Source organism: Amborella trichopoda, chromosome 8, assembly GCF_054954075.1.
Source record: "Amborella trichopoda isolate Santa Cruz 75 chromosome 8, AtrichopodaSantaCruz75HAP2 v2.0, whole genome shotgun sequence".
NCBI lineage: Eukaryota > Viridiplantae > Streptophyta > Magnoliopsida > Amborellales > Amborellaceae > Amborella > Amborella trichopoda.
Window position 1 is genome coordinate 15,631,962 of NC_142343.1, and position 26,678 is coordinate 15,658,639.

The 26,678-nt window shown below is 36.8% G+C and overlaps 1 protein-coding gene and 1 non-coding gene across 51 annotated transcripts in view; both read left to right on the plus strand.

The window, feature by feature from the left end:
* Positions 1 to 10,208: 10,208 nt before the first annotated feature.
* LOC148780815 (U12 minor spliceosomal RNA) lies at positions 10,209 to 10,385 on the plus strand. The gene has a single exon (XR_016039889.1). It is a non-coding gene; the product is annotated as a U12 minor spliceosomal RNA (small nuclear RNA).
* Positions 10,211 to 26,678, plus strand: part of RAD51D (DNA repair RAD51-like protein) — a 43,816-nt gene continuing 27,348 nt past the window's right edge. For 4 of the 50 annotated variants that reach the window (XR_016061251.1, XR_016061250.1, XR_016061247.1 and 1 more), the window contains exons 1-7: positions 10,211 to 10,809; positions 14,144 to 14,223; positions 14,486 to 14,601; positions 15,903 to 15,984; positions 16,352 to 16,486; positions 16,696 to 16,809; positions 16,894 to 16,993. Coding sequence is in view for 8 of the 50 variants with exons in the window: in XM_020667174.2 (XP_020522833.1) it covers positions 10,722 to 10,809; positions 14,144 to 14,223; positions 14,486 to 14,601; positions 15,903 to 15,984; positions 16,352 to 16,486; positions 16,696 to 16,809; positions 16,894 to 16,993 (715 nt within the window). In the remaining 42 variants the exon portion in view is untranslated. Of the gene's footprint in view, positions 10,810 to 14,143; positions 14,224 to 14,485; positions 14,602 to 15,902; positions 15,985 to 16,053; positions 16,158 to 16,351; positions 16,487 to 16,634; positions 16,810 to 16,893; positions 16,994 to 25,334; positions 25,414 to 25,776; positions 25,895 to 26,678 lie in introns of those variants that run through there. The other 46 variants (XR_016061253.1, XR_016061252.1, XR_016061248.1 and 43 more) reach the window with 25 other exon arrangements.

Genomic DNA, 26,678 nt, shown 5'->3' on the forward strand with positions numbered 1-26,678 from the left:
AGTTGTATTTTTTTAATATTTAACGTATTTAATGCACATGCAAAACTTGTGTGTCTAAGTAACAACATACGCTTGTCGATACTTCTATTGTTAGATCCAGGGCATATTTAGTACATGTGAAATTTCTCCTTCGAATATTAGATCCAGGGCATATTTAGTACATTTAAAATTTCTCCTGTGGAAGTATTTTTACATGAAAGACTCCCTCATGTGATTAGATGGGAGAATTTTTTTCACACCAAATGGAATTTTCCATATTATTTCCAGTTATAAATAATTTTTTCTAAATTCCATTAGAGATAAAGTATTTAATGCCCATTGGAGATAAAGTATTTAGCATTTTGTCCATTTGCAACTATTCCAAATCAAGACCATCTATTTTTTTATGGGAATTTTTAAATAAAATTATAAGATATGGCCATAATTTTTATTTTCCATCACTTATAAGTAATTTGATAAATTTCCCAATATTTTTTTATTATTTTTCAACTTTAATACTCTAGTTTCGTTTTAATCGATTTTATTTTAATATATTTTTTCAAAGACATAACCTTTGTAGGTAAGGATGGTGTTTCTATGAGTCGGTGCAGCCAACCATTCCCATGCGGTCCCTCTTTGAAATCAATTTAAAATATCGAGTTGGATTTAAAATTTTAGGGATCCATAATCTAAACTACCATGAATATAAAAAATAATAATAATCACTTTTAAATTTGAAAATTTTCCCAAGTTCAATTTTCTTCTTCTTTTTCCTTTTTGTTTTTTTTATGCATGCGGGTCCCTTGAATCATACAATACTGAACTATATACTGCTTGGACTTGCCCAAGTAACCTTTTCATTTTTTTTTTTTTTTTAAACGGTAACCTACGTTTTTCATAAATTGTGATAACCATTGGAAAGAAATTAAGAAATTAAAAAGAAGTAATTTTGGGTAGATAAATTAAAAAGTAGAGTGTGCTAGGATGCAGAAACGTCTCAATTTTCTTATTGATCAACTTTCTCTATATCTGCTAAATTTTTTGTTTAAGTGCTACTTTTAGAAAAGTTGAGCACCTTTAGGACACAGAGGTGACCGAGATCAATTTAATCTCATTCTCACCAACTTTTTTCATCGATCGACTCACACATAGACGACCGACTTTTCTCATTGATCAATTTAATCTCATTCTCACCAACTTTTTTCATTGATCGACTCTCCTTTATTATTTTTTTAATGTTATACCTTGCTCTCTCTTTTCTAGATCGACGATAGGTCAAATAAATTTCAAAACTGCGAAACTCCCAAAATCTTTGAAACAAAAATGGAAGTGCATTTTAACTTCTTAAATTTATAGTTAGATTATTAAGAAAAAGATTATTGCAATGTAAATTTATGTGATTTCACCTCCAATCCATATTCTGTATATTCCATCGAGTTTCTATCATATGCAGCTATAGACTATATTCCATCGAGTTTCTATCATATGCAGCTATAGACTTTCAGAAGAATCGCAGGTATAAACTTTACAAAGAATCACAGTGAAGGTGTGAGTAATAGGTACTTTCTTAAGCTTTTGAGTTATGGAAGTCAACTATCTAATACAAGTTATTTACAGGTGTGAGTAATAGCTATTTTTTTAGGCTTTTGAGTTATGGAAGTCAACTATCTAATACAAGTTATTTAATATCGAATTTGCTATTGCAAACTTGCTAAGAATATATGGTTTATTTAATGTAGAATTTGTTATTGCAAACTTGCCAAGGATATATGGTGGAAAATATATGTATCGTATAGTCTTTTGAGTTATGAAAGTTAATTATCTAATACAAGTTGTTTAATATCGAATTTGCTATTGCAAACTTGCTAAGAAAGCTAACTATCTAATACAAGTTATTTAATATCGAATTTGCTATTGTAAACTTGCTAAGAACATATGGTTTATTTAATGCCGAATTTGCTATTATAAACTTGTTAAGGATATATGGTAGAAAATATTCGTATCGCATACTAAGCGGACTCTAATAGTGTGTTCACACCAAAGTGACAAACTAAGCGGGCTCTAATAGTGTGTTTACACCAAAGTGACAAAAAAGGCTTTTGTGGAGTTGAAAAAGTGGGCCTTTATGGAGTTGAAAAGGTATACTACAGATAGTTGTGGTGGGGAGTACTAGTGTGTGTTATATGGTTTCGAATTACAAGAGGAACATTCACAAAAACCTGTCTCTACTCTCTCTCCCACCTCAACTTCTCTTCTATATAAACATTTTTTCTCTGCATCTTTCTCTCTTCTTTATCAGGTGATAAATATTTACATTATATTACATATATAGCTTATTTGAAAACTCGCATAGTTAAATTTGGTTATAAATTTAATGTATATCTAGATAATACTTTTTTGCAATTTGATGTATTAAGTGAAATAAAAAGAATTAGACAAGGTACAAAAAGATCATATCATATAGCACATTTGTATTAGGTCACAGAGCCAAAATTTATATGTGTGATTATGCTTGCCAATAAATGTAATGTATAATGTTTATAATATTTTCCGGTGAAGTATCGAGTGAAATAAAAGAGTTAATCAAAGTAGAATACATAAATAACTAATTGAGTAAATAACTAATGCCCTTCCACCCGCTCCCTCAACCAATCATCACAAGAACTCCTACAGCGAAGTTTAGGAGGTATGATAAATACAAATATAACATGAATAAGCATACCAACCAAAACCCTAAAAACAAAAAATAAAATAAAATAGAATAAATAAATACAGCAAAAGAAGAAGAAGGATTAGGAGGTTACATAGTTATGGAGAAGGGCATAATCTTGCTCTCTAGAGTCGTGAAAGGTGAGGGAACATCAAAAGCCATCGTTTTCGAGACAAAATGTCATTTTCTCATAGGCTACTAAGTTATGAACTAAAAAGACAAAATACTGTCAGAGAACGAACCTAAAACACATTCGGATTTATACATATTTAATACGTAAATAAAGAAGGGCGCAACTTGAAATTGTTGTACGCAGATGCTCTAAACCTGATGGGTTGATTTTTGGCAAATAAAATACGAGAAAAAGAATCGACAAAAAACAAGCAACAAACAACAAAAATAAAGCAAAAAATAAATAACAAAAAAAACACCAGGATTTTCGTAGTTCGTCACAGAAGTGACTACATCTACGGGCGAAGACGATCAATGTTTTTCACTAAATCAAAGAAAGAAAATTGCAATGCAACTTACTTGAGAGAACCATATACTCAATCTCCCAAAAAGCCTTCTTCTATACAATTTTCTCTCTTTGCAAAAACGACCCAAACATTTCTCTCTATTTTTCTGGATCTTTTTCTCTCTCTCTAAATAACCCATTATATAAAAAGTAAACCCAAAAGAGATGATACATGGGGCTTTATGTTTTCTCATCTCTATTTGCTTGTGGACCTAAGGCTTCATAAAGTTAGGAAATTTAACTTTATCTCTATCTACTTGTGAACCTAAGGCTCCATCATAATCTAAGTAGGACTTATCTATAAACTTATATCCAAAATAATAGTTATACCCAAATAAATATGAAACTTAAATTAAAGGAAACCCATCCCTTAAAATTAGGGATTCAAGAATTTAAGATAAATATCAACAAATCTCAACTTTAGGTTGAATTCCAAAAGAGATTTCAATCGACCGTCTTCTCCACACACACCCTCATAAGCACTTACCCTGGTAACATGTTAGTCAAGTCCAAGCATAGCTTGAACTTCTGTAATGGAACCGGCTTTGCCAACATATCTGCAACATTCTTCTTAGTGTCAATCTTCAGTAACAAGATATCACCTTTAGCTATGATCTCATGAATAAAATGGTATTTGATATCAATATGCTTCATCCTTGCATGATATACCTAGTTTTTCGCTAAATATATTGTACTCTGACTGTTACAATAAATAACAGTCCCATCTTGTCGTAAGCCCAAATCACTTACAAGCCCTCCAAGCCAAATGACTTCTTTCACTAGCTCAGTAACAACCATGTATTATGTTTCAGTGGTAGATAAGGCAACAATGGTTTATAGTATCGACCTCCAACTGATTGGAGCTCCTGCAAGTATAAACGCATAACCTGTAGTAGATCTCCTACAGTCTAAATCACTTGCAAAGTCAGCATCAACATAACCAACAATCTTGTCATCAAACTTGCTATCTGTATCAAACACTAGACCCACATTTGATGTACCCTTTAGGTAATACAGAATCCATTTTACCACATATCAATGCTCATTTCCTGAATTAGCCATATACTTGCTAACAATACTAATGGTATAAAAAATATCTGGTCGAGTGCAAACCATTGCATACATGAGGTTTCCAACTGTACTCGCCTAGGAAACACATGACATGTATTCCTTTTCAACATTTGAACTTGGAGATAATGCTGCCGATAATATGAAATGTGCAGCAAGATGAATATCCACAGGCTTTGAATTTTTCATTCAGAATCTAACGAGGACCTTCTCAATGTCCTCCTTCTGAGATAACCACAGTTTACCCAACTTTTGATATCTAAGAATCTCCATGCCTAAATTTTCTTTGCTGAACCTAAATCTTTCATTTCAAGTTCTCTGGCAAACTAAGTTTTCAATTTACTGATTTCTAAAGAATTCTTCGCAACAATAAGCATATCATCCACATAAAGCAATAAATAGATGAACGAACCATTAGTAAATTCCTTAAAATAAACACAATTGTCATACTTACTTCTGACATACTCGTGCTCAATCATGAATGTATCAAAGCATTTGTATAACTACCTAGGGGACTACTTTAGGCTGTACAATGACTTATTCAGCTTGCAGACATGGTCCTCATTTCCTTTAACAAAAAACTCTTCCGATTGAGTCATATAAATATGTTCCATGAAGGAATGTAATCTTGACGTCAAGCTGCTCTAACTCCAAATCAAACAATGCAACTATGGCTAGTAAAACCCGAATAGAAGTGTATTTCATAACATTAGAGAAAATCTCATTACAGTGAACACATTCTTTCTGCACATAGCCTTTTTTAACCAAACGTGCTTTAAATCGATCGCCACTTGTCTTAGGTGACCCATCTTGCTTCTTATAAACCCATTTACAACCAATGACTCTCTTGCCTTTAGGTAACTTCACGAGATCTCAAGTACGATTTTTCTGAAGATATTCAATTTCTTCATCTATGGCTTCACTCCACCTGCTACTGTCACGATCATGTGTAACTTATGCTTATGGTCAACATCTTCCTCCGCTCTCTCACGCACATTATTTGGAGTATTTTCTGGAGTTGTCAACTCCACCTCAATTACATCAGTACGGCTATAATTTTCCTTTTATGCACCCTTCTGAATGTGCTTTAACATGACAGACTCATCAAATTTAACGTCACAACTGACAATAAACTTAAGCGATTTAGGATTTGGGTACCAAATTTTATAGCCCTTAATTCAATTCGCATAACCAAGGAAAATACACTTTTATGACCTTAGATTCAACTTATCATCCTTCACATAAACATAAGTAGGACAACAAAAAATTCTTAAATGAGAATAAGCAACAAGTTTACCTGACCATACCTCCTGTGCTATTTTGTAATTGATTGTTGTAGATGGTGACCTGTTGATGAGGTAACATGTCGTATTGACCGCCTCTACCCAAAAGTCCTTTGACAAACCAACACTACTCAACATGCTGCAGGTTTTCTTCAGAAGTGTCCTGTTCATGCACTTAGCAACTCCATTTTGTTGCGGCGTCTTCAGAGTGGTGAAGTGACGAACAATTCCTTCGCTCTTGCAAAAACTACGCTAAAGTGTACTCTCCACCATTATCAGTCTTCAAGCACTTGACCTTCTTTCTAATCGATCTTTCGACCATAGCTTTTCAATGTTTGAATGTGTTAAACACGTCTGCCTTTTTCTTCAATGTGTAAATCCACACATTCTTTGATAAATCATCTACAAAGGAAATAAAGTATAGAGATCCACTTTTGAGACAACTGATGTAGGGCCCCAAATATCTGAATGTATATAGTCAAGAAGACCTTTTGTGGTATCAGATACATAAATTGATGCTCTATCTGTGATAGTATTCCTAAGAAGCATATATAAATTCGGTCTGATCTTCTTGCCTTTCATCACAACCAGAGCACCCTTAAGAATATTTAATACTCCACTTTTTCCAACAAATTTGCGGCAATTGAAGTCTAAGATACCCAAAGAAATACGATTCTTTTTCAAATATGGAACATGTCTAACATTAGTCAAGTTTCTCGCAACTCTATCATACATCATGATAGTAATTGTCCCAATACCAATGATCTTATAAGCTACATCATTCCCCATCAAAACTGATCCACCATCAATGCTCTTATATGTGGTGAACCAATCTCGATGAGAGCGCATATAATAGGAATATCCTGAATCAAGAACCCACGAGTCTTCAGATGTCACAATTTGTTGAGACCGACAACACATTATCTGTTCCACTTACTGAGCTTCCATCAACTATATTGGCTGCTTCAAAAGCTCATATTTCTTTCTCTTTGAGTTTCCAACAATCATTCTTAATATGCCATTTTTTCTTACAGTAGTTGCAATAAACATTACTGTTTCTTGATCTTGATTTAGATCTGGACTAGCCTTGTCTTTCATGCCTCTTTCCACTTCTCTTAACAGATCTTCCTCTAGCCACCAAACCATCTGCATATGGCAGAACGTTGTCCTGCATCTTTATCAAATCATTAAAGAGAAGAGTCGAAGTCACGTCCTCCATCTCTATAGTATCTTTTCCATAAAGCAATATTACGACTAGACACTTATACGAATGAGGGAGTGATGATAACAAAATTATTGTCTTATCCTCATCATCCATTTTAACACCAATATTCAATAATTCACAAATAATTTTATTAAAATAATTCAAGTGTTTATGGATATATGTACCTTCATTCCCCCGTAGGGTGTACAATTTTTACATTAAAAACAATTGATATGTGAGGGACTTCGTCATGTAAAAACTCTCAAGCTTTGACCAAATACTTGATGCCGAATTTTCATTGATGATATTAAATAGCACTTCACTTGATAAGCACAATCGAAGTTAGTGCTCATAACCCTTAGATCTAAGTCTTCTCAATTCTCGTCAGACATAGATTATGGTTTCTTCGATTTTCCTTTCAGAGCTTTATGTAAATCTTGTTGCACTAGCAAATCTCGAACATTGACTTGCCAAACTCCAAAATTATTTTTGCCATCAAATTTCTCTACTTCGAATTTTGCATTTGAAACTTTTACCACCATATCAACAACCCCAAATCGGGCTCTAATACCACTTATTTTTTGCGGAAGCTTTAAACCCAATGGGTTGATTTTTGGCAAATAAAGTACGAAAAAAATAATCGACAAAAAACAAGCAACAAACAACAAAAATAAAGCAAAAAATAAATAACAGAAATAACACACACCAGGATTTATGTGGTTCGTCACAGATGTGACTATATCCACGGGCGAAGACAATCGATGTTTTTCACTAAATCAAAGAAAAAAAATTACAAAACAACTTACTTGAGAGAACCAGAGACTCAATCTCTTACAAAGCCTTATTCTCTACAATTTTCTCTCTCTGCAAAAACCCCCAAAAAAGTTTCTCTATTTTTCTAAATTTTTTTCTCTCTCTAAATAACCCATTATATATAAAAAGCAAACCCCAATGTGGGGCTCTATCTTTTCCCATAAAGTTAGGAAACTTAACTTTATATCTATCTACTTGTGAACCTAAGGCTTCATTCTAATCTAAGTAGGACTTATCTATAAACTTAGATCCTAAATAATGGGCTCTATCCAAATAAATAGGAAACCTAAATTAATGGAAACCAATTCTTTAAAATTAAGGATTCAAGAAATCAAGGTAAATATCAACAGAAATAGCACCCCATTCGGGGTGCCATTTGAAACAACGCTCTAGTTCAGACCCAACTAAGAAAGCGCTATTCAAAGTGGCGCCCTTATTGTGTGCTATTCAAAATAGCTCCGCAACTCAAGCTTGTGCCAAAAAAAAAGGGAAAATCATTTAGCTAGAGAAATTGAAAATTCAATTAATATGACGGGATTCAAATCCTTGCATCAATAATTTACTACTGGCTTTCGGTTTTCAAGTATCGCAAAATCTTGACAGGACCCAAGGGTCATCATAAGCTCCATGATGGTTTGATTACCATGTGAAAAGCAATATAGTTGGTTTTCAAATACCCTAAAATCTTGAGGGGACTAGGGTCGTCATAAGCTCCAGGATGGTTTGGTTACCATATAAAAAGCATCATATTTGGTCTTCAAGCGCCACATCAGATTTCTTGAAGGGATTCAGAAGTCGTCATAACCTCCGAGGTGATACTTGGTCACCATACATCAAGCACCAAAACCAATTTTTATTCATTCAAAGGCCAAACGTACATTATCGTTTTCTTAGTCAAATTTTGAAATGTTTCGTTTATCTTCAAAAGTTTGGCATCATTTTATCTTTGTCATCAACTAGGCTCCACCTAACTAATGATAAAGATGGGCATTTGTAGAAACCCGACTTCCGAAGATATGCGTTAAGAACATGAGTTGCACCTACATCCACATTACTTCAAACTTCAATAAACACATATGTGTACCATGTAGAGATAAGATGCTATTTGAAATGGCGTCTCAATCAAGGCGCTACTTGAAGTTGCACACTAGCTCAAGGTGCACTTGAAGTTGCGCACTATTTTTCTGGCTTTCAAAGACCAGCGCATCAGCTCAGGGCGCCACTGGAAGTTGCGCACCATTTTTTTGGCTTCCAAAGACCACGTCGCAATTAGAAGTTGTGCTCCAGCTTAAGGCACTACTTGAAGTTGCACACTAGTTTTATGGCTTCCAAATACTAGGGCATAACTTGAAGTTGTGCACCAGTTTGTGCACCATGACACAACTTCAAGTCTTGCTTTATTTGCCTCCAACATGATCTTTGATGCATGTAGCATCACTCAAATATCATTTGTGATACGTATTTCAATTGTAGGGCCCATGTCCTATAATTTAACTAATGTATACAATTTTGTGTGCAAGTTCGAATAGCGCTCTTGTGCGCAGCTTCAAATTGCGCCTTCTTCTCCTATGGATGAGGCACGACTTCAAATTGCATATGTTTACCAGTCGCAGTACTCAATTTTACACCAATATATTCCTTCTTTTGCTTTTCGGTAGGTTTACTTAGAGACTGGTCCTCGACTAGTATCATGCCAGAAAGCTCGAGATAGAATTTTATGCAAGTACAACTAGCGCATCCAACACAATTAGTAAAAGGCATGTCATCACATTAGGGGTGGCAATCGGGTCAGATCGACTACGATGGTTGATTAGAACTAGTCAAGGTCTGGGGCAAGCCAGATTCGCACCCAAATTATTTGGACCAATCTCGGGTCTGGTTAGGCTTGGACCCTATCGAGTCAGGAATGGTTCAGGTTAGAGTCGACCGATCTGACCCGATGTGGAATAAGTTATAATATAAAAGTAAGCGTTTTATTTTTTAATTTCTAGACCTGGGCATGAGTCCCCGGATTGGGCTAGGCATACGATCAAATAACTTGGATCAGACCAAGGTCGTACCGGATCTAGGTTCATGTGGAACCTAGTTGATTGAGTTTCGATCAGGGTCCATTAGGACCCGAACTGACCCGTTGCCACCCCTAATCACATAGTAAAAGAGGATGAAAAAAATCGATGCACTTACATTTTAAGTGCAGTCTAACTCGTTCAAACAACTTCTTTGAACGTTCAAGCGACTTGGCTAGAGATCAACTACCAATACCATTCAACTTCAATTCATGCGAGCCATCTCGAGAGAGGTGAGTTGGCTTGGAGAGAGGGGTAAAGTTGGCATGGAAAGAAAAAAAAGTTTATTCTCACCGTGTCAAATTAAATAAAAAAAATATAAAAAAACGTGGAGGGAGAGTGTAACGGAAAAACGTTATAGTCATGATTAAAATATTAAAGGATCGAATCCGTCAACGACAGGCCACCACGGCCAGACGCCTGGCCCTTTGGCCCCTTCGAATCTCGACTCAGGCGAGTTTGTTTAGAAGAAAGGTAAAGATGTCTCTGTAAAGTCCCACATCGCCCATGTAGGAGAGGAGTACATGGACCTACAACTATAAGTATCAGGGGAAGTGGTAAGAGCACATTGCCTTAAACTAATGAGTAAGGAAAACAAAGCGAGCGGTGGGAGCCGATTGCAGTGCCGATGATCTCCTCATCGAAAGGTGGGGGGAGGGTGCGCATGAATTTATGGAAGGGGAATAGGCTGGCCGGGTGTTGACGCTGCTTACTTTCGCAGAACTCACTCGCGCGGGCCTCCCACCCACCAATGCACAATCCCAAACGCTCGCTGAACTAAAAGCCTCCCTAGCCCGTAACTCAAAAACTTTCCTCTAAACTGAACCTCAAAAGAATGAATCCCACGCCTCTCTCTCTCTTTCTCTCCAAACTGTCAAAAGCAATGAATCTCACGCTTCTCTCTCTCTCTCTCTCTCATGTCTCCTCTGTCTCTCTCTCTCATGTCCTCTATGTGTGAACACACCCTGTTTCAAACTGCCGATAGCATGAGGTTCCTGAAAACCGACTTATCGGATGAACCCATTTTCATAGGATAAGACCTCTTTCTCTCTCTCTCTCTTTTCGTCAAACAGCAACGAAGATGCCTCCTCTCAAATCGCTCCAACACCAATTTCCTAGCATTGATTCCAATTTGCTCCATTTCTGCGCTTCTCATGGCATTTTCTCAGGTGAGATCTTCTCTTTTCACTGCTCCTTTTCTTTTCAAGCATGAACCAGAACTATAAGTAAATATCTATTAACATTTTGGATCATAGTAGTTCTATCATTTATGCAGATCGAGTGGTTCTCTTTTAGTTTTCATTGGAATGCAGTTTTGCTATGACGCTCTATGTTCCTGAACGCTTTTGAATTATTTCTCTCTCCCTCTTTGCCTGACATTTAAATTTGTTTAATAGTTGGTTATGTATGTATTTCGTTTTGATCATCTCTCATATTTGTTGATTTCCCACTTGGGTTTTGCGGAGTTTGAAAATTGTAGCCCACCTTTAGTAGTTCAATTGTTAGTTGTGCATTGAAAACTGGAGCGAAAATGAACTCAATCAATAGACAAATGAGTGGCACCCCCAGTTTCAATTAATAAACAATACTAAAAACTAACCTGACATGAGTGTCAAATGAAGAGCAGGTGAGAGCTTTGTTAAAGTTTGTGGCTTAATCTCAAATGCCTCATGAGCTTCTGTTTTCTTTATTTTCTTTTTGGTGCCTAGCGAGTTGGATGAAAGGAAAAATTAATTAGTTACGGTAAACGAATAGAAGAAATTTTTGAGTTTGATGGAGTGAAGCAGTGTTATGAAACATGAGAAATGATGATAATGAGCGCAATGTTAAATCGGGGAGATTCGAATCCCAGCTGTGACGTGCAATGTGCATGATCACTATCCAAAAAGCATTCCTGCAACCAAAGTTTCAAAAAGCACTAGGCTGTACCTAGGCGGCCATGGGGGTCCAGGCCGCTCAGAGTCTAGGCGGCCGCCTATGCTGGCACCCAGAACCTGGGCGGCCCAGTTGAAAAAAGAAAACGAAAAAAAGATAGTTTGATTCTAATAATCTATAAGAATTTTGATAATCCATAAGACCATAATCAATAAGAATTTTGATAATCTATAAGACCATAATCCCAGTTGAAAAAAAGAAGATAGAAGTCGAGAAGGGAATTTTGATAATCCATAAGACCATAATTCATATTTTCATACAATGCTAAAAGCCTAAATCAGTAAAACCATACAAGCATACACTGATAGTCTGATACACTGTAGACTGTACACACAAAAGTTAGATAGTAGAACAAGAAACTAGAAAGTAGAAACTAAAAATAAGAAAGAAAATATATAGAAATTCAGAAAATATACAGACTACAGTCTAGGACACAATAGTCAACACTCAATAGTCAACACTCAATAGTCAACACTCAACACCAAGAGTTTTCAGTCATCATCATCATCAGAAAGAATAGGATAAACCTCATCATATGCATCAGATTCGAGGTCATCATCATCAGAGTCATCTCCCTCTTCAATATAATGCTCATCCTCCTCTGTTTTTTCTGAATTTGCATCTTCCTTTTCCTCTTCTTCTACCTCCGTCTTACTAGTTTGTGAGATGAGGCCCTAGGAGTCTTGGCAGCTCTACCCTTTTTTATCTTTTTGTGCTTCCCTGAACTCAAATCTTGTATAATCTCCTCCTTGGTAGCCTCAAGAACATTTTTACACGGGGCAACATCCCCCTTAATACCGTCAAAGTGTTTTTTAAATCTGTAAATGCCCAATTAATATCCTTTCCACAAATTACATTTAATACCATATTTGTCATTCGCATTCGGGTTATAACCTTACTTCCAAACCAAATCACCACTTCTAGAAGAACCTGAAGAGGATCTTTCTATAGAACAAGGCTCATTTTCATCATTTTCTGGTTATTTTAAATTCAGAAATTGTCTAATCTCATCCTGAATAGCTTCAATAACCTTTTTACAAGAAGGAACATTCCTTTTAATACCAGTAAGATGTTTCTTGAATCGGTTAATACCCCCATTGGTATCTTTTTCACAAAAATTATACCTTATATAATTTTTATAGTTTGGTTTTCGGTTATAACCATACTTCCAACCTGGATCACTTCTTTTAGAAGAAGCAGAAATAAATCTATTCAAATGACAAGGATTTTATTCATGTTTTTGTTTTACAGAACTCATATATTGCTTAATCTCCTCTTTGATAGCTTCAGGAACATTTTTACAAGGGACAACATCCCCCTTAATATCGGCAAGAAGTTCTTAAACTGGTTTATACGCTTTTTGTATATTTTTTACAATAATTGCATCTAATGCAATTTTTGTCATTTGGATTCGGGTTATATCCATATTTCCAATTCGGATCTCCATTTCGAGTAGATCCTGAAGAAGATATCTCAAAAGAAAGCAAGTAATCTAAAAAATAAAGTTTTGTACTTACTTTGAGTTCTCGAACTCCAAACTCCCACCTCTGAGATGTTTCAGGTGCTAAAATAATAAAAAACACCCTGTAATAGGATTATAAAACTCATAAACTAAATCTAATCTACCTGGGTGATGATTGGATCCATTTTTCGTAACTTTGAGAAACACTTCGATTAAATGAAAATCACAAAATTTAGTTTCTTTGAAGTTTTTTTCTCTTTTAAATGGGTTCTTATGGGTTTAAGTTTCAAATGAACCTAAAACCCATCCTTAAAAGCTTTTATGTTTAAAAAAAGAGTAATAGAAAAAAAAAAAAAATTCCCACCCCGGTCACCAAGGGCCTGCGTCCCGCCTAGGCGGCTGCTCAGGGATTGCTGCCCAGTTTGACCGCCTAGGCCTGGGCGATGTGCCCAGGCCTTTTGGACCGCCTTGGCGTTGGGCGGTTCACTTTTTTTAACACTGCCAGCAACTTCTGACTTGAAATAAACATAATAATTTGTATAAGCTATAAAAATTTGGCCTACACTTTACTCGGCGGAAACTCGCCTTGCCCTAAGGGCGAGGCTGTGTTACTCGGCTCTGTCTCAGAACATAGATTAAAGAAACATAAAAAGTAAAATTTGATAGTGTTATGCTTTTAGCAGTCCCACACTTGGCAAATGAAGGCCAAAGGTTCATTCAAGTATGTCAGATATTTTCTTTGGTATACCGGTCAAAAGATGTGTGCTAAATATTTACGAAGAGATAGACCTATAAACTGACATGAAGTGCCAGAGTTTTCCTGCAAGTTTTTTTACCATTCTTCAAAAAATAAAAATACTATTCTGTTATATTTTGTTTCTGAATTCTGTGTAAGATGCTGCATGATATTCATTGTTTATCTGTCTTACGATGTGAACATATACTTGGTATCATTATCATAACAATTGCAAAGGGATAATGGAGATACCTGAGTTTGAGTAATGTTTTACGGTAATATGGTTACACATTCAAATACTTATTGCTATTCATTACGAGTACAATTGAAATCAAAATTATTCACTGTGATATTCATTTGTGTCCTGTAGTCGAGGATTTCTTGGTCCATGACCTCTATATGCTAGTTGCATTGGCAGAACGCCAAACCTCGTCAAAAGGCTTGAAAGAGGTCAGTGTTTTTGATAGTCAGATATTTTAGTGCTTGATTTTGAGTACCTTTGATTGGGCTTTTATTGTTAAAATGAGTAACAGTTATTTTGTAGCTTTTGCTTCTTCAAAATCAGTAGATACACATTAGATACCCATCCAACATTTTCTAGTTCGGCATTAACTATAGGACTGTTTTCTTCATTGCTTCAAGACTGGTGCTTGGTATCTGGTTGAGTCCAGTATTTTTCTATTGCTTGGACTAAACTGTATTTTGAATGCAGGGAATTGCACAAGTTCTTACTTTCTTAAATAATCAGCATTTTCCATGGATGAATGGGGTTGAGTTGTTGGAGAGTACTCAACATAATAAGCATTTTCTCTTGACTGGTTTTGACGGGTATTTTCATCTTGATTATTCTTCTTGGCAATAAGAAATAGTTTTCATACTAAAAAAAAAATATATTTCATTTTTGTTGCTTTTCTTTGAATACTTTTTTAAATTCATTAGTTTCTCTTTTTTTTAATTTGGAAATTATCCACACCCAGGAGATTCATTATTTGACATTCACCTATTCCCTTTTTTCTACTTTCAAAAAGCCTGTCAAGAATACATAATAACGGGGCACATATTGATAGAGGGGCAATTTCCAATTGTATCCCTTTACCAAAACCAAAGTTATTAGAAAAATTAACTCTGGGAGATATAAGTTTTTAATACCAATATCTCATTCTAAACACTTTATTAGATGTTGGTATTCACAATGCAAATATCTCACAGTTGACTTGATGAGATATTGATATCCAAAAACACCAATATCTCATGGGGTGACTTATTTGGTGAGGTATTGGTCATAAAAAATGTAAACATCTTATTGGATGTTTAGAGTGAGTTATTGGTGTTTCTGGAAACACCAAAATCTTATGAAAACGTAACACCCAAGAGATATTGGTATTCCAGAACTCTAATTCTCACTAGGTGACTTAGAACTATTGATTTCATGGGCAGTATTTTAAACCTAGGTCTTGCCCTAGGACTCAACCATTGCCTAAGCGAGTTAGCTCAATGAGTCGCTAGTCATTGCCAAGTCCCCCCTCAAGGAAACCTTACTTTTCAAAGAATATTCACTGGATATTTTGAAGACCCATGTTGCACTCGGTAGACCTGGATAGACTCAGATCATCCTGGTCTGGCGCATCCAAAACTAGCATGTGCTGGTTCTGAGCAACTTGGGAGAGTCTAAGCGAATGCATCAAGCTTTTAAACACCGATCAAGGCAATTACTTAGTGAGGCATTTAGACGTAAGAGTGATATATTAGTATTAGAGAAAACCAATATTTCATATAGGTGGTCTTCATAAAGCAATTCTTAGAACCACAGACTAGCTAGGCTCTCGAGCCCGTGTCACCCGGCTCGGGTGCGGAATAACCGGGGCCCTGATCCAAACCAACTCGGGTGCATCACGACCTGAGCTGCTGATTTTTTAGCCACTGCTAAGAATTAATTTAATTTAGAGGGGGTGTCAAAGTGGCCCCTCTGACAATTTCTAACCCATTATGACATGTCCTTGGAGGGTGTTTTGAAATAAGACAAAAAAGGGGTGAATTGTTAAATAGTGCATCGCTTGAGGCTTGTTTGCTGAACTTTCCTCTCTCTTTCTCTAAAAAGTAGTTGGCTTTTACTATTAAATTTGTGGTAGGATTGATACTCTTCTTTGCGGTGGCCTTTGTGAGGGAAACTTGACAGAATTGGCGGGCCCGTCTTCTTCTGGTAAAACACAAGTGAGAACTTTTTCTTCTTGGAATGTATAGATTCTTCTTGATGACCTTTCCCTGTAATCTCCTTTGCAGTCAAATACTCGTGTACACTTCCCATTTTGGGTGTTCAGAGAACTTGTTTATAGCTTATCCCTGGAAAATGTTGGTTTGTGTATATCTTCATGGGTCCCCTCATGGTTAGTTTAATTTTTTCTCTGTTGTGAGGTTGTGCTTATATTCACTCTAGTCTTTATCCAGTAATTGTTTTATGTTTCAATGGGATCATCAATTCTGACATTTTCTTCTGATCATTCTTCTTAATAATGACTGTGAGAATGTTTCTAGTTTTTCAAATTGCATGCTGGTTCACCTCTGATACTTTCTCATGCAGTTCTGCCTACATGCTGCTGCACATGTTGCATACACGTACATGTGTAGTGTCTTATACTTGGATACGAGTAATTCCTTTTCCTCCAAACGCATTTCTTACAGGGTCAATCGCTTGCTGGCTAGTCCAAATAAAGGGGTAAAGTTTGTTAATTTCTCCTATTTATTGGGCTTGAGCCCTATTTACTTGAAGTTTCAAGCAATATTGAAGGACTGAACCTTAAAGTTCTTTTCTTATGGGTATTGAGAGTTCTTATCTTTGTTTGCATTGATTTAATGAATGCTAGGATCTTGAAAGAACTTCAACCTCTATGCTATCTTTCTGGTTGTTTATGTCAATTGGTACAGGAGAAAGGAAGAAGCCTCGAAGGAATCATGAGTAGCATACTCAGTCACTCTGTTTTTGACATTTTCTCTATGTTCGAAACTCTTCATCAGCTAGAACTATCCTTGAGTTCTCAGGTTCTTAATTATTATGCAACCAAAATTTCTCTTATCTGCATTTTGATTAATCATGTGGTTGCAGTTCGTGAACATGTCTAACAGTTGTTTCAGGCAGAAATTCAAAATTCAAAGCTGCGGTTGCTGATTGTTGATTCCATTTCATCTCTCATAACTCCAATTCTTGGGGGCAAAGGGCCACAAGGTCTGCATCTTTGCATACTCTCTGTTGTGTCTATTACTTAATTTGCTTAATTTTGTGTACTTCGTTCAACCTTTCCATGTCATATCCATGGATTAGTACAGTCTTATTAAACTATTGATCAGTAAGCCACCCATGCATCATTTTTGCACTGTTTGAAAGAAATATATTGGTTGCAAATCTACAAATTGGCATGTGACAAAACCTTCTTTCCAATTCTGACCCAAAGCAGTTTGGAAATATAAACTGTGATCCCAGTTAGTCATGGTAAGCCTACCTGAAAGTAGGACAATGCGATCTAGCCAAATATATACAGCTAAATTTTTTCTTTTCTTTCTTTTATTCATATCGGCTAGAACACTTATAGGTGTCCAAAATTACAACTATATTCATAAAATATGCCCTAATACAATCTAGGATCTTCTTTTGCATACCATTGCAATTCTCTACAATCAAACAAAAATAAAATGCATGAAGAATCAAGAAACATGGAGCCATTAGAATTACCGAATACCTTTTCTCAGGCTACTCCCAAGGACTTTGTACACCCCACACCAGGTCTCCTCCACCAATGGCACATGGGATCCTGGTCTTAACCTTGTCTCATAATTCGGGAAGCCTCAGCAAAACCTCTTGAGAGTATGACATGAGATGGAAGCAATCTCATAGCACAATAATATAAGAACCATCGAGTCTAGGGCTCTAGGGTGTGCCACCCTCTAGTGGCTTGGGCTTGCCCCTTAGGGTTTACTTTAGGATTAAAGCAACTCAAAACCCTAACTAGAAGAAAAAATAAGAGAGAGAGAGTGGGCATACTTGCCAATGAGAGAGAGCGAGAGACCAATCCAATTTCACACAGGTAGAGAATACATCCTCATAGAGAATATTTATAGAGAGTCTGCTAGGGTTTTGCCATCATTATGAGACTTAATCTTGATCCTAGATCTTGGAGATCTGTGCGGTAAGAGATCTTGACCATTCATTCCTTAAATCAACAATCATGATTAAAGGAATGAGCTAGAACCATTATCCATCAGCTTTCATAACTCTATTCCCATTAAATATTTATGTAGAGAAAATTCTATGTATTTACAAATCTAATTTCAATGAATCTCCACACCTTCCGATTTTAAATCAATCAACCTTATTTCATAAAGCCTTCCTTTTATTTTCAGAACAAGTAGGTGACTTCTGTTATAAGCTACACACTGAAAATAAATAATGGAATATGTGGGGCATCTCACACATAGTGAGCTATGTAGGCCCCACGCTCCCACTTAATGGGCTCAGCAGTGGTGTGCCCAAATTCTTAATGGGCCCCCACACCCCAAAAAGAACTTTGGATAAATAACAGGATTTTAGAAAGCCGGTAAATATTATTAAATTATCTCTTAATTAAATAAATCCAAAAAAATAATTTTCCTTATTTAAAAATTTTCTGAATTAAATAAATCCAAAAAATTAATTGTTCCTTATTTAAAAGTCCTTTTTCACTAAAATAAAAATAGCAACAGAGATCTATAAATTCTTTTTAATCATATAAAATATAATTAAAACATAAATAAACATATTTAATAAGATTTGATGGGAATTGGATCCAAATAATTAAGAATATCACAAATATATGGAGGAATATTTTAAAAATCGCATCTCACTGTCATCTTCTCAAACTGACCCAATAGTTCCTATAATTCACAACCCTCAGTAGGGGTTCATGCTTTGGACAATCAAAATCAACTAATAAATGAAGGTGACATGATCCTAGCCCATGGATTACGGGTTCCTCCTTGAGGACAAGTCCAGACCCCATTCTAGCACCATACCTCATGGTTCCTTCCAACACAGTCTAGTATTGTAGGGAGGCATCTCTTCGGTACATATACACAACACACACCCTCACCCAGAGGGCTGCTTCCCAGACGGCTATCTAGTGTACATGTCGTGTGATGGTAATGATTTGGATTTGGCCCTTGTTCGGCCAACCATCGCACACGGGGGTCACATTCAGTCCCCTGGCCAATCACTTGGGGCACAAGTCCGACCTCATAAAGGAATGACCACACATTAAAACTCTTATCGGTTGTGCACAAATACCTAGGGCTATGGGTTTTTAGGCATCAACCTGAGCCATAGTCCGTTAAAACTCAGGTGAGTCACTGCGTCAACGATGCCTCACAGTCCACCTTGGACCATGTCACATAGTCCATTCGGACTATGCTCCCTTTGGATCTATTACATCACTATAGTCATAGTCTTACATGCTCTCAAAGGCCTTAGATGCTCTAACGTCACAAGGGAAAGGCCTTAGATGCTCTAACGTCAAAAGGGAAAGGCCTTACATGCTCTAACGTCACAAGGGAAAGGCCTTACATGCTCTAACGTCACAAGGGAAAGGCCTTACATGCTCTAACATCACAAGGGAAAGGCCTTACATGCTCTAACGTCACAAGTGAATTGTGAAAATTGCTAATTTTAATCCATAATAGTCAAGCAATGTAAATACTTATGGAAAATATAAATCCCATAAAAGCATGCATCGCAAACACGATTAAGTGCTCACACTTACTCGAATGCAAAGATTCACCACCTTGGTGCTTAAAGACAGGCACCTATCCAGATTGCAATAGCATAATTTAACCCGAAGTTTGAAAGTGCACATAGGTTTTGGTCATCATGTGGCTGGGGCTCCTCGTACAGCTGTCAATTAAGTTTAATCCAACTCACAAAGTTGGAGATATTTTATTGGTGAATGCACACCTAATTAGGGGTATAAAGTGGCACATGGAGGTGCCACTTCAAACATAAATGGCTCATCACCCAGCACGGCCATAGTTCGTTGCAGCATCCACACAAGGCCTAAGCATGGAGGATGACATGATAATTGACATAACACCATGATGGAATCTTAAAGAAGGATCCATTTCTACAACGTTGATTCTGATAGTTTGATAACAAATTACTGTTTGCATTGATTTACTCGATGTTCTTGGATGAAGCAATGAAATATGGAAAAGGTGAAATCTCTTAAAAAAAATGCAAAGCTGAATTTGACCGATTCACTCTGCGTAGATTAACTAAACACAAAAAGCCTTGAACTGGCAGGCGACCATGTTTTTCACAGGATTTATCGTTACTCATGTCAGCATTCTCACTTTTGATATTTCCAGGTGTTGTCACAAAAAACCTTCCCCAATTGAAAGGACACCCGCTACTGACACTTGAGTTCCTTTAGCTATCATATACCATTGTAGACATCTAATTTTGTGCTTCTTAGTCCGTAGGTTATTTTGATATGAGTTAGTTTCTTAGGTCCCATCCTTAGTTAGCTAGAATCATTTAGATACTCCCCAGATGCTTCTTTCAGTCATTTATGCATCTGAATGCCTCCAACCTGCATGCCGTTGTAGTTTCCCCTGGTATGGTATTTGGCCGACATGTCTATGAATATCTCCTAAATCTGTGCCTCGAAGTGTGACAAAGTTTTGATGAACTGTAAATAAGTTTCCATGCCTCCCAATTATCTTGTGTTGTGATAGCCTCATGCATGCCATTTCCTAGTTTTAGCTCTTAGAATCTGATTTAATGCTTATGTTGGCACACTAAAGTTAGTGCTTGAGGAAGGTCGATTGGCAGGATAATACATTGCTTGGCTCCCTTTAACCATGTATACCTCTTGAGCTCTTGCATTAAATATTATAGACTCGTTCTCGCCTGAATTGACTTGGCTCTGGATTGATTGTAAGTCTTGGTTGAGTCTTGTTGAGTCTTATTGAGTCTAAGTTCTTACCAGAAACTTTTGGATAAGTCAAAAGAGTCCAAGTTGATTTGGATATGGGATCAGGCCAAATTTTGGGCTGAGACTGAGATTTTTGACATTAACTACATATTGGAAATCCTAAATTCCCTCTATGCATCACCCATGGAGCGTAAGTATAGTCATGCCCACTGATCATGCATGGCAGTTGGAACTCCATAACCAGGTTGGCTGTTCTGGATAAGAAGAATCATGTATGTAGCTTGCTCCGACGCATCATGGGACTGTGATCCCGTGTACCATAGTATCGTGATCCCAGAGGTCATGTGTGATATGCCCAACTCCTTTCTTTGATTGATATGGTCTGACGTTCTCGACTATCGGTTTGCTCGCACAACTCTACTTATATATAGATAGGCTTAGCGATTCATCTTGATATCTTGATAGGGTTTTTACTCTACTCGTTGAGACTCATTGGGACTGATATCAGATACAACAACAGTACCACTTGATGTTCCTTGTTTCATCAGAGGTGCATTCAAACAGATCCTTTTCTTTGCGCTCTTCTTTTTCAAACTGCTTTCCGCATGTTCTCCTCCAGAACAAGGTCTGATGCATTTCATGAGATAAGGTTGGTTCAGTCTGGAAAGATAGAGTTGGTGAATCAACAATTCCCAAAAGATATAGATTTCGTGAATCCACAACACAATTACGCAGATATGGTTTTTCAATTGAGACTGAGAAGATAAATGTACATTTTCTGATCCGAGCCTGAGACTGAGCTTGCGAGAAGCCGAGAACAAAGTTAGACACAGTTTGTTGGATTGAACAGCTTGAGCTGGTGACTGATCTTGAGCTTGAGACTGAGACTGAGACTGAGAAGACATATACTAAGATGAGGCATTGTAGACTCTAGAGCTTACCTGGCATACGGACTGAAGAGCACTTCCGATCGGCTAACTGCCGAGGTGAGCCTCTTTAGCTTAGCCTTTGGGATGTGCTATTCACTGATCAGTATCATCGTATTCAACAAAGGAATCAGATCTTGACTTTTCAACAGAGGAATCCGGATCTAAACTTGCTCATAGATCAGGGCATCAGGTTTCCCCTCAAGATATGACGTTGATCATATGTCAAGGCTAGGTACTGCTCCTTGTGCCGAGTGCGAAAGATAAGAGTTGCCGAATCCACTGACCGAGAAGAAAAAAAGAGAGATTGATTTTGAAAAGGCAGAGTGTCCAAAACAAACTGACCGAGAAGAGAAGACAAAACGAGGGATTGATTTGGTGAATCAACTGAGACAAGGGAAAGTGGAAGGAGAATCCACAGATAGAGGAGAAGGTATCGAGGCAAGGGGGCCTGGTTATTCAATATGAGGGATGGACTGTGATAAAAGGCATGTGCATAAGAATTCCGGGAGCTGATGACCTTCATATGTTATATTTCCATCCTATATGTAGATTATGGCTCACATGTGTTTGTGTGTTGAGAGAGAGAGAGAGAGAGAGAGAGAGAGAGAGAGAGACGAAATTTATGAGGTGTGGAGATTTTAGGAAATAAATTACATTTAGTAAGGAAAATGAACAGATGAGAAAGACAATATAGAAATGAGAGAATAGGAAATGAATAAAGAGATCAATCCAAGTAAAATTTTTTTTAAGAATTTCAATGTATGTTCTACTTTAGATATAGATGGATGCCCTTATAAATAACTTCAGTTAAGCCTTATTCCAACCATGGATGCAAATATCTTCCTTATCATTCCATATATCCATTTAATTTAGTATCTTATTTAGTTTTTCTATCAATATTTCTCTCTCTCTCTCTCTGTCTCTCTCTCTAGAGTTCAAGAAGGGATACCTTCAAAGATGGTGAAAATATTGTTGCTTTTATTTTATTGGGCATACTAATAGTATTTAGATTTTACTTCAATTCTGCAAGTTAAAAGGACAACTACTACTGTAGTTGGGCTTGTTATACAGTTTTGCCAATTGCAAGCCCTTGTTGCTATAAGAAAAGGGGCAACAACTACACTTAATAGCAGATTTTTCATGCCTCTGTTCTAATTAAACAATAAAATTAGTAAGGATTTTCATGTACTCGATTGAAAATTTGTGGTGGATGAATTCATTATTATTTAAAAAAATATTTCCAATAATCTCTTTCCCTCTCCTCTCTACCTGATCTCTCTCTCTCTCTCTCCATTCACCCATAGCCCTTTCTCTCTGAAGTTCAAATCCAAATGCTCAATATCCTCTGTGTGTGTGTGTGTGTGCGTGTGCGTGCGTGCGTGCATGCGTGTGTGTGTGTGTGTGTGTGAACTTAAAAGAAAACCCAAACTTTAAAGAAATTGTCAAAACTTGAGTATGAGATTTAACATTTACTAGTTTATGATGAAACTATGCTTATGTGGATACAATGACGATGGTAAGGACTCCTCTTGCTACTTTCACCTCCAAGTCTTGGTCCCAATGCCAAATGGATGTCAGGAATGCCCTTCTACATTGGGATCTCAAGGAAACAGTTTATGTAGCCACCACCGGGATATCACACTCCAAATCTAAACCATGTCTGCTTACTTTGACGTTCATTCTTCGGGCTTAGACAAGCACCTAGTTTTTGGTTTGAGAACTTCCAATCAACCATCCAACGAGCATGATTCAAACATAGTCAATATGTTATTTGATGTTTCTTAGGAAGACTGCCAGAAGAATTACATATTGCGAGTCTATGTAAATGACAACCGCATTTGGGGCATGATTCTATGGGTATTCAAGAATTATAAAAAGTCCTCAAGTCTTCTTTCCACATTAATGATCTTGGTAATTGATGTATTTCAAGCCTCGAAGTTGAATATTTTGACAAAGGTATCTTTCTTTCTTTAAGGAAGTAACTAAGATCTCATTCAACTTGCTTTAATGGCTGATGCTCGCAACTTGGACACACCAATTGAGCTGAATGTAAATTAACATCGCAATAATGGGAATCCAGTAAAGGATCAATCTGTCTATCGACGATTAATCAACAATCTTATCTACCTCACCATGACCCCACCAAATATTTGTGGGGTTTGTGGCCTTTATAGGTCGTGAGAGCATGTAAAAATCATTTATCATGGATTATACACTTCAGTGGGAGTGTGTGTACTAAGGGTTAGGTGGTCTATGGTTCTGATCATGTCTAAAACCCTTACCCTTAAGCATGTGGCACTATCGAAAAGGGTTTATAGTTGGAACTATCGAAAAGGGTTTATAGTTGTCCATCCCCTATTGGAGTCGGAGAAATACCCAAGGATGGTTTGTAGGTTAGAAGAGCTGTATAGTCTTATGTGTGCAGATGCATGTCTGTAAGAGCAAGGGCTAAATCCTCAATAAATTTCTGCACTACATGTACATATGACTGCCACATTACCAGGAAGTTGTTCTGAAAAGGATACGTGTACATGTGTATAGAGAGAGTCCCCCTTTCATTGTAATAACATGTGCTTGACTTGCTCTCAAGGGGGAGAGTTGTAATTTATATTCTAGGACTATGGTTCCACTATTTAATGATTGGCTTTGAAGAGCCAATTATGAGCCCTTACAAGAGAATATGGGTAATGAGTTTCATTGGGTTGGTTTGAGAAGACAATTGTGGATCATGGTCACTTGGTAGGGTGGATTGCCTTTATAGTCACTTATTTTGACCTATTGGTACCAGTCCACTTCAAGATATTTTATTTTTAGTATTAAAATATTTCTTATGAATTTTAGAATTTTTGAGAATTTTTAAAATCATTTTCTGCTGTAAAATTCCTCAAAAGGGTATTTTTGATATATTGGACTACATGTGTGCCACCCCATGGGTGGGATGTGGGGCCTATTGGGGCCCATGTGGCCCACCTGGGCTGGCACATCCCCCTTCTCTGTTAGGTTATACATTAATTAAAGATGTTTGTTGGTTAAAGATAAGGGTGCGGTTTGTATAGAGCCGAGTTTCTAAACAATCAAAGTAAAACATACCTTCAACTAGTGTAAAAAACTGTGGTTTCAATACTGAAAATCTTTGTGATAGCCTTAAAATATATTTTCATATTTAATTATAAATTTAAAGGTTAAAAACTAGTGTAGAACGAGCAGATCTATGAAAACTTGAAAATCTTGAAAATTGACGGTCCAAAAATACATTACAAGATGCACTATTTCCAAAACTTGAAATCCATTTTTTTCTCATGTCCATGCATCTTGATGTTGAGATGATCAAATTGAGGATATTTGGGCATCAAAACAACCAATTCTATTGAAATTTTTGAGGTGGGCTCTAATTTGATTGTTTAGAGCCTTGGCTCTATATAAACTTTTTCATAAAGAATCCTTTTTAAAGAAAGATTGTTTGGGAGTTGTATTTGGGCAAAATTATATTATTTTGAGTTCCTACAATTTTAAAAATTATAAGAGGGAGTTTTAGAGGTTTTTAAATGGGTTTAATCCTAATCAAAATAGAAGTGGATATGGGTCAAATTAAGGGGATAATGTTCCTAATATTCTTTCCTATATTATGATGATTGATTTATGGGATGAATGACTCAGGTTTGTTTCTCTGACTTCACAGATTTCTTTAATTCCTATTGGTCAAGTTGAGTCATTGGATAGGCATACTTATGGGGAGTCTTGAGGCCCTATATAAGGAGGTGAACCCCCTTCTCATTCTCTACTATTCTTTAGCCTCTCTTTTTTGTTCTCCTATTTTTCTCTCTTGATCTCTCTTTCTCTCTCTCTCTTTATCTCTCTCTTTCTCTCCCATGCCCCAAAGTTCTCTCTCCTCTTCTCTCTCTCTCTACAGGGGCATGTCATCCATAAGAGAATTAATAGTGGGTGGCCATATAAAAAGTAAATAAAACCTTAGTTAGGGTTTGAAGAGAGATAAAGGCATTCCTAGACCTAGGAAAACGGAGATGCCTGTAAGGCATGCCCTAGATGTTCTAAAAGGGTTCTTACAAATCTTAATTGTGTTTCATCCTCCTTAAGACCCTAAATTAACTGGTATTGTCTAGATAGACTTCTCGGCTTTGAAATTCTAGAAAGACCAATAGAGTTGAAAATGCACCAGCAGTCAGGAAATCGAGTGTGGGGTGTACCGACTCCTGTGTGGGTAATCCTAGGCACAATTGAGTAAGTCTTACCAGCTGTTTACTTTTATTTTTCAGTCATATTTCCATATTTACTGTTAGTTTCCAGAAACATTATTTGTACTTAAATTGTTAGTGGAAGATTGGTTTTTATTCTTGGATTGTGTTTATTTATTTTGGCAGTAAAATGAAAAGTCCTAAGTTGTATTTAAGGTTTTGTTTTCTGTTTGCAGCATTGCATTGTAGCACTTGTAAGTGGAATTTAGTTTCATTAATAAATAAAAAGAAGAAAATATTTTATTTTACCGTCTTAAATTCAACATAGCCACACCTTTCAATATTTCTTGTGTTGTCCAAATTGTTAGCCAATTTATGACAGCCCTAGGGCATCATCATTGGAAAGTCATTACTATATTTACGGGACACTCTATTTCTAAGAAAATCTTCACTATGACTCTCTGCTTACGCTGCTGCTGATTGAGTAGGATGTCCTGACATATGACGCTCCACAACCAGATGTGTTTTCCTGGGAGATTCCTGTATCCTAGGAGTGTAAGAAACAAGAGAGAGGCCCTAAGTCATATATCGAAGCTGAGTATCGATCAATGTGCTCCGCTTGTTTAGAAGTCACGTGGCTTTGAGGTCTTCTTTATGAAATTGGGGTGCCAATCATTGATCCAATTGCTCTTCATGGTGATAACACAAGTGCCGGCGTGTGCAGGGGCACTGTTCCAGGCCTATGGCATTGGCATTGGTTGAGTTCTTTTCTTACCGGTGATGGATCTGGCTTTCTCGACCCCACCTGCCACCCCGGCTTTGGTTAACTC